General features: G+C 39.4%; 1 protein-coding gene across 1 annotated transcript; it reads right to left on the reverse strand.

Moving 5' to 3' along the window:
- Window positions 1–32: 32 nt before the first annotated feature.
- LOC110697168 (protein TPX2-like) lies at window positions 33–5334 on the reverse strand. The gene is made up of 16 exons (XM_021874514.1): window positions 4783–5334; window positions 3973–4116; window positions 3573–3708; window positions 3258–3345; window positions 2818–2868; window positions 2544–2641; window positions 2379–2457; window positions 2234–2290; window positions 2012–2070; window positions 1654–1732; window positions 1516–1578; window positions 1350–1412; window positions 1154–1216; window positions 970–1014; window positions 770–861; window positions 33–520 (listed from the first exon to the last, which is right to left on the reverse strand). The coding sequence occupies exons 1-16, from the start codon at window positions 4961–4963 to the stop codon at window positions 502–504; spliced, it is 1317 nt and encodes a 438-aa protein (XP_021730206.1). The 5' UTR covers window positions 4964–5334; the 3' UTR covers window positions 33–501.
- Window positions 5335–9550: the final 4216 nt, after the last annotated feature.

The following is a 9550-nucleotide window of genomic DNA, read 5'->3' on the forward strand; positions in this document are numbered from 1 at the left end:
TAATAAGTCATTTCGCAAACTAAAGTATGATATGAAGTAAACAATCAATTAAATATAACTTGAATTGTACATGAGATTCCTTTCCCATAAATTTTTATACAGGGTATGGCCATGTAAAAACTTCAAACACAGTCCTCACTATATTTTCTTGGGGTTGTCTATATTAAAAAACGAAAAGAAATTACTCTACTTAATTTCAGTGTGCATCAATTATCTTTGACACATTCTCAGTGAAAGTTATGTACAACAGGAAATGATGAAGACTTGGATTCTACAAAATTGATTTCAAGTTAATTCCTGCTTTCATGCCATTTACAATATTTATCGATTGAATAATAGCTGAGAGCGCAGCCACCTAAAGCAGTCTTATGATGCTGAGCACGTTGGTGGTAAGCAAGGAACTCGTACGACAGCACAGACAGGCCATGTATACACAATTACGACGATATTCCTTGTTCCAGCAGGATATGACCAGCATATATAAACAGTGATGATATATTCTTAGCTAATTGTGAAGCTCCTGCAAAATTAAAGCAGGGATATTGTAATAACATGATTACGGAATGGGCTATGTGTATGCAGTTTAAAGAGAACAGAATTGTATTTTAAGGTTAATCAAGCTCAGTTTATAGCAAATATACTAAGTAGTGCAGTGACCAAAAACGTTGTTTCAATGCAATGTAATGTCTGTAACATCACCAGATTAAGAAAATAATTCAAAACTGGAAATTAACTTTTTTCAGAACATAAATCTTGTCCTAATTCCTACCTGGAATTACTGAGATGATTTTTAATATCTGTGATCATCCTCCTCCCGTTTCCAAAACAACTCATCGATTTCCCAATGACTGCATTTGCATTCTAGAATGCCACTTTAAAATGTAAGAAAAACAATAACGTCCATTTAACTAGATATTGAAGTTCATCAATGATATTGTTCAGAGACTCAAAAGTTTCATGTTGCTATACCTTGTTTTCCTTCATGTTGGGTAATGATACATTCTTCTTCAAAACCTACATTGTTAATAAGAAAAAAGGGATAAATAAGCACACTCGAGATACTCTCAAGGAACCTAAGTATGCAAGTTATGGTGTCCAACAGGTAGTAGAATATAATTGAGAAATAAAATTTCCATGCTAATAAGGCACATACCTTTACTTGGAGAGGGTCTTCTTCAAGCAGCGATGAAGAATGATTTCCAGGAATCAGAGATAGCTGGCAATATCAAAAATTTTAATATTTAAAAAAAAAAAAAAAACCATGAACACAACGTTAAAATGTATTTAAAAAAATAGACAGGTTGAAACATTAGGCAGAAAACACCAGGATAAGCATCACATTAATCTACCTTACTGAATAATTCAGTTGGTGGATTCTGGGAAAGCTTCTTACTGCTGGAAAGCTTGAATTCCTTGTAAATATCACAGAAAATATTAAGAAATACTGGAAATATGATGGGTGGAAAATTTATTGAGGATGCAGAAGAACAAAGAAACAGTTGACTGCAGAATTACCTTAGGGACTGTGTTCTCCTTCTTACAATTTCGGAAAACACCAATATCGCCTTTACTTGATATCTGTGTGCAGAATTGGTGTTCAGTATTTTATTTTTATGTGAGTGTTATTGAGATCATATCTTTGTAGTATATTACCTTTTTGTTCAATGGATGAGCTCGAAAGTTATCAAGTACATCAGATTTCTGTCGCACCAAAGATTTGCTGGAGTTTATCCTGAAAACATAACAATGTCAAAACCCCACAAACCTCAAAATAAAATAACCATTAAGAAAAGTAACTCAACATCGGTGATGGAAAAAAGTTGGGAGAATCATACAGCTATGATCACAGGAAACAGAATATGCACCAGTTTTTCACAGTAAAGTGAAAGAAAGGAGTGAAATTCCCACTACAACCGGAGTTGGAGATAGTAACATACATGTAATAGAAGAAAATATAATTTTAAAGTAATGAAAGAAAACTCGGCACAAGCACCAGTGATATATAGACTACCTTTTATAGTCCAGCATTGCACTACCATTAGTAACCTTTCCACCACGTACATTACTTTCCTGTACAAAAGAAGCTGATTTTTTCACCTAATAAAATAACTGGTAATACTTTCTACTGATAAAACTGGCTTAAGGTTCTATAAATGAACATTTTGTAGCTAAATTAGTTAAAATTCAACAATAACCAAATTAAACTACATTATTTATTCTAAGAGAAAGTAACCTGAATCTGTGGCAAGGATGGTGTGCTTTTATTCTTAAAAGATTGACTCTCCAGAATCTGGCAATCAAGGAATAAAAACAAAGTAAGTAAGAGTGGCCTGTGTAACACATATCAGACTACTGTCTCCATGTAACAAGTTACCAACTTTTTTATCTGAGGGTCTTGCTCTAAGGGTGGAACTGTTATATTTTACATCATTCTCCAGTTGGGGTGTATTCTTGGACCTGGAATAATATAAAGCATAATACACATAAATCTAGGATTCTAAGCATAAAGTATATTGAATAAAAAAATTCAGCAACAAGTTAACCTTTGTCTCAATGCTCTATGTGTCGTTGCCAAGTCTGGTTCTTTCGGAACAGTGACTTTTGGCTTTGTATTAGTTGAGTTCACAACAGTGGTTTCAGCCTTGAAAAAACACAGAAAATTATCCTTAGCTGATATGATACCAGATATTTTAAATATAAAAACAAAACTCATATTTCTGCAGAATGTCTTACACTGAAGATGAGATATATCTAAAAAGGGAACCAATCAGTGCCCTCTGAAGCAATATTAGAATGATATATTCGTACATTCTTTACCTTTTTGGATGACTTGTGCGAAAAACTTGTTTGATGTTTAAGCTGAGCAACCTGCTTATGCATCAAAACGAAAAGAATTGTTACATAATATAGATTTACAAGCAATCTAGAATTTGCTACCCCGTATAACAATTTATCTTGGTGTTACCAAGAACAATCAAGAAACCTCTGTTTCAGATGGAAAAGTTTCTAGCTCACCCTAAAAGCTTCTCCTTATGCAACAATATCATAAATCTGGTGGGCATCGAATTAGCAGGTATTTAGTTGTAGGGTTGCCCTCATGATCGTGGAGAAATTGATGGATAAAAATGGGCAAAGAATTGGAAAGAAAAAAGGTTATTTCATGTCATTAAGATGATACAACTGGTTTGAGACAGAGTAATCATATGCTGTTTTGCACATCAAAAGATAAAGACAAGTGGAACTCATCGAGTAATAACCTTGCGCAGGTAACCAATCTCCAACTTTTGTCTTTTGGTAGCATCAGTTTCTCCAGGAGACTTGATTGGGTTTCCAAGCTTCTGAAGCCTAATAAAGAGAAAAGAGTACAATGAAGAAATTTAGGATGATATTCCCTCAGGGAGGAGGCATATGTAAGACTACTTTGATAATTTAAGTAGTTTGATAGTAACAGAAAGGGAAGTGAGGAACTAAACTTCAACACAGAAAGTAGTGAACACTGCATTTTACTTTATGGATGGTGAAGTAAAAGTATATCACAGTTAATTTAAGGAAATGAAGCACATTGGGAATACCTTCTGGAATTTCTTGTTGAATGAACATCTATGTATTGATTTTTCTTCGCCAAAAGGCTTGCTGTAGGTTGTAACAATCTTGAGATCACTTGATAATTTGGCTGGGATGTGGACTTCAACTTCAGCACCTGTGGTCCTGTCAAAATATTTTGTTGCAGGATTCAGAGAAATAATAAAATCAATCAACTATAATGTGGTTTAATAATGGTAAGCAGGCCTTCTAAGTTTTGATTGTCATTTTTGACAAGTATTATACATACAAGTGCCTACTCAACATTACAGGACACATTATGCAGGTGACTTTACAGTCTCAGATTTGTGAACGGCAACTCTAAAAGCGCAAAATAATGAAATATACGGAAATCAATCAAAAACGTGCATAGAAAAACTATGATCATACCTTTTTCCCCCTTATCAATTAAGGAAACTTCAGACCCTCCACTGTCATTGTCGATGGAACATACGCTCAGAGTTCCACACCTTGGGGAAGAACTAAAACTGTCTGTAAAATCATCCGCTTCCATATCCAACTTGACTATTAAAGCTGACAATGGTAACAATCTAGATATTTAAAAAGATGAATGGTGAATATTGAATAGTATCCCCTAATCCAATCCATCACAAACTAATCTTGTTCTTCACACGAATTGCGACACAGTTACAAGCATGGTAAATTCAGACAACACATAGTACAAAACATTTGTGCAAACTGAAGTCTGATACATTTTAGATTATTTTTACCTCTAAACTACTTTAAATGTTCAATAAACATTGGTCGTGCAAGTTTACTTGTCATGATCAGGTTTCGGTCGTTAAACAAATTTAGATGTTAGTGTTTACAAGAATTTCCTATGCTTAGGGAAGAGCTAGCTGCCACAGTTTAATACAAATTAAAGTGTACAAGTTTAAGCAAAGTTCAACACTTCCAATTACTACCTGCAGAATTAGTAATATCGTACCATGTTACTGTCACTAGTTATTTTTAAGCTTATTTATGAACTTTTGCACAAACAAATAGTTCCTCACAAAAACATAAAATACTTCCTCTATGCGGAATCAATAATCACGAGATTCACGACTAGTACATTGATACTATGTATATGTGAATTATAAGATAATTATATTACGGAATACTAGGTTTCAAAACAAAAAAAAAAAATATTACGGAGTACTACGTAAACTCGAATTCAAAAAACAACAAAAATCTTACGAGAAGGAGGATGGCCTTGAGCTATATCAAACCACAGCTCAGATTCCGCTATCTCCTCAGGCGTCTCAAGCTGCGCAAAATCAAAGAATTTGGCAACATCGAACTCATAATCAAAATCAATCTCAAACGATTCCTCGAAAACACAAGCTTTTTCTTCAACTTCATCCATTTTCAAACCCATTTCAATCAATTCTTTTCTCTAATCTTCTTCAACCAACACAATGGACATGAATTCAATGATAATATTATTACACCTTCATCGAAGCGCGGAAAACCTCTCTCCTTTCTCCCTCTGTTCTCCCTCTCTTCTCTCTGAATTGAAAACCCTAGGAGAGAGGAAATGGAGAAAAGAGAGAGAGAAAGGAATTTGAAGAAAAAATGACGAAGATTTCGGAGGAGGGAGAAAATAAGACAGAAATAAAGGAGGGAAAAAATGGGTGGAATTTTGAGTTTGTTTGAAGATGAAGATGATGATGATGTTAATTGTTAACGATATTTAACAGCATTTTTCCTGGAAATTTTGAAATTGTGGGGTCCCTGAATTTTGCCCAATAACGCTCCTAAGACAGGGATGTTTTCTTTTGATATGGACAATTTTGCTTTCCTCAATCCTCGTCGTTTTGTGATTGTGTTCATGTTAAGTCAATTTCTTTCTGTACTAAACAACCAAAATTGGCTCTTTCGTATGTCTATGTCATGGGCCACGACCTAGCTAGAAATTGCATGTAACATACATTACTACATTGGTGGGATTTTTGACAAAAATAAGCTTATTTAGGAAAATATTTACGAAAGTGGTCTCGTGGCAAAAGTATTTCCCAAACTAAGCTTCTGGGGTGAAACGCTGCCTCGGACAGCGTTTTAACCCCAGTTTTTTATTAAAAAAAATTCAAGAACTAAAACGTTGTCTGAGACTGCGGTTTATTTAGTTTGACTTTCTGTTGGTATTTTAGTATTTTACTATGTATGTATACAGAGTAAAACGTTGCCTCAGGCAGCGTTTTATGTTTTACAGTAAAGCGCTGCCTAAGGCAGCGTTTTATTCACTACATAAAACGCTGCCTGAGGCAACGTTTTACTGCTGGACTGCATCAACAACAGCTAGCTGCTGTTCCTGTCCATCTGCTGCTGCCCCTGCACACCAGCCTCAGCCAGTACCACCACCATCAACCTCCACCATCCACCACCTCCAACAACCACCACCACCATCAACCACCACCACTATCCACCACCAACAACCACCACCCACACCATCATCAACCACCACCTCCACCACAACTACCACCACCACTCCCACCACCGACTACCACCACCCCCACAACCACCAACCACCACCCTCACCATTATGAACCACCACCTCCACCACAACCACCACCATCAACCACCACTCACACCAACGACAACCACCACCACCACAACCACCACCATCAACCACCACTCACACCAACGACAACCACCACCACCACAACCACCAACCACCACCCCCACCACTGGGCGCCATTCTCGACCAACCCTATGCAATGCAAAACACCCTGAACAATGCAAGAGCATTCCCACCACCAGCCCCAACCTTTCCACCACCACCGACAACCATGAAACATCGGAAACAACCCCAACAACAGTACAACCACCGTGAAACGGTACTATAAGTGGACAACAGTCAAATTCGGACAAATAAGGTAAATAAATTTCAAGTTGTACACAGAGTCGTTTAAAAAACATTTCTTGTATTAATAATGTAAGCGTTATATACAACATTGTTAAATATCTGAGTACTACTAAAAGATCAACTAACTAAAACTATCCGGACTCATGTATTGGAGGCAACTGATCTCCATCCTGTGTGTCCTCCCCCCGTCTACGAAGACGCCTCGCGTATTGCCGAATGGTGGTGAATGGGTTTCGGGGCGGGGGTGGTGGAGTCAGCTGGCTAGATGATGTGTCATCCTGGGTGTGGCCGGGAGCGGTGTTATGGATGAAGTAATCCTCTGCCTGTGTGGACCCCGTCGTATCACCTCCACCACTGCTGTGTCCGAAGTCGAACTGTGAATGGAAATCATCTGCGCCACTGCTCTGTCCGAAGTCGAACTGTGAATGGAATGAGTTGCGTCCATGATCGTCCCTCGGGTGGACGAGATGGCCATGGCCAAATCTTTGCAAGCTATGTGTGCCCATATCTCGCACCCGCTCGACCTGGGCTCTGGTGGGTACGCCTGCTAAGGCATCTGAAAGTGCATCAACCATCGCACCCATATCCCCGGCCTGTAGTAATCATCCATGTCTTAGTAATATGAAATAGAATTTCAAATAATTTAAAAAACCAAGAAAATTAAATAAACTCACAAGTCCGCTGATAACATCATAAGCTGGATGGTAGTGTGTGGACGGTGGCGTGTAGGTAGGGTTGATGAAAAGGCGTGTAATCTGCCTGTACCATACCATGTAAGGATCACGCGGATCCATAACACCCTGAAACAGGTGACCCTCAACAACAGACTCCAACCGTTGGTCCCAAAGATCATGGGTGTCCTGGCAAGCCACTCAGCACGGTGCTCGAGCAAGTGTTCCGGCATGGCATCTACCAACACAGCAACATAGGGATCCCATGTCATCTACAATAAGGTAATATCATAAATAGGTTAGGGCAATGCTAATAAACAGTATAAAAAATAAACAAAAGATTACAAAGTTGTTGCAAGATTCACCTGTTCTTCCGTGAGTCGGTCGAGGGCGTCACGGTAGTACAGAACACCTCTCGCTGTATGCGCATATGTCAGTCTAGGAACCACCCACCTACAACCGTATGCCTCTTCGGGTCCAGGAAGCGGGGGAGCTTCATACGGTGCGTACTCACCGTCCTGGTCCTGCTGCCCCGGACGGTGTACAACAGGCCTACCTGGTCTCCCCACATGGATGTGCTCCCAAGCCCATAGCTGTTGGAAATAAAAAAGGGTTACGTATTGTAACGTCAGTCATTATGAAACTAGGCTCAAGGATAATGATGAGGGTTACCTGTAGCACAATCAAAGGACCTCCGACCTCAGCTGCTCCACGGCGGGATGCTCTACACAGATGGCGATACAAAACCGCCAAACAAGCACTACCCCAACTGTATCCACGGATCTCATCCCAGTCGTGGTCTAACAGCTGTAGGTAAATAATCTGAAGATGGCTTCCGCTCTTATTTCCAAAGAGCACGCCGGAGATCAGCAGGAACAAGTATGCTCTAGTGTATCTCTGCACTGTGGCGTCGTCAGCGTGCAGAGGTAGGACACTAAAAGTGTCGCGTAGCCAACCTATCCTCAGCGCGGTGCCCCTGATCTCGCTCGACTCTGGCTGAACCCCTAGAACCCGACCTACTAAACCTGCGGGGTCAACCAACCCACCCCCTGTCACCGCATTCCCATGTATGGGAAGGCGCGTGAGTATCGCGACATCCCGCAGCGTGACAGTCGCCTCTCCCACCGGTAGATGGAAGGAGTGCGTCTCCTGTCTCCATCTCTCAACTAATGCAGTGATAAGCCCTCGATCTATTTCTCTGTAGCCCACCCGATGAATACCACCAAATCCAGCCCACTCGACGTACTGAAGAACGCGTGGATCGACAGCCCACCCAGACCTCAAGTGCCTGCACTTCAACATTTCCGGTAGATCCACCTGGTAATTAATTTGAAAACCATAAATAATACTGTATAATACATCAATAACAAGATAAATCAGTACACGAAATGGCACATGAGACATTACCGACTGCTCCCATATATCAACGCTCCGATGTCTATCCTGCAATGTAAGGACAGAAGGGTCAAGAGGTCCTGGAGTCCTATCGTGGCCGTCCATGATATCTGTTCATTTAAAACAATATGGCCAAACCAATAAGAAAACATAATTACTAAATTATGAAATTGACTTGAATAACACAAGTACAAGACACAGTCATAAAATTGGTAGCCAAATCCGAAATATAACATAGACATGATCCAAGTTTTTCAAATGTCCAGACCTTTTGTCAACAATCCTATGCAACATGAATCTACTGTTCTATAACACAACATAAAAACAAAAACAACCCTATGTTCCGGCCGATCTAGCTGGGCACGTTGTGCGGTTGTGACCTTGTTGGTGACAGCGGCTGCATCTAGTTCTAGGTCGGTTAGACTCATCCATCTCATTGCGTATGCGCTTTGACTTTGGCCGACCTTTTCCTCTTAACTTGCTGCCAAGGGCGGTGGTTCGGTGTTTGTGAGAATGAGAGTTAGTGAGAGAGAGTGTAAGTTGCTTTCGTGAGATTGAGAAGAAAACCCACTGAAATTCGTTATAAGTCCCGCAAGAAACGCAGCCTGAGGCAGCGTTTATTATACAGAACAAAACGCTGCCTCAGACAGCGCTTTATGTTTGTATAATAAACGCTGCCTGAGGCAGCGTTTCATTTAAAAGTATTTTGTATTTAAAATTTGAAATACGAAGGTTGAGAAAAAATCAAATACATAAACCGCAGTCTCAGACAGCGTTTTAGTTCTTGAATTTTTTTTTAATAAAAAACTGGGGGTAAAACGCTGTCCGAGACAGCGTTTCACCCCAGAAGCTTAGTTTGGGAAATACTTTTGCCACGAGACCACTTTCGTAAATATTTTCCTACAAAAGCTTACTTTTGTCAAAAATCCACATTGGTGTACCTATCGATGCCTTCGATGGTACTCACTCCGTACGTTTTTGTTTGCGATATGTTTTGAAAATTTCAATGATTACTATTTTAAAATTTGCGAAA

The sequence above is a fragment of the Chenopodium quinoa genome, unplaced genomic scaffold, assembly GCF_001683475.1.
Source record: "Chenopodium quinoa cultivar QQ74 unplaced genomic scaffold, ASM168347v1, whole genome shotgun sequence".
NCBI lineage: Eukaryota > Viridiplantae > Streptophyta > Magnoliopsida > Caryophyllales > Amaranthaceae > Chenopodium > Chenopodium quinoa.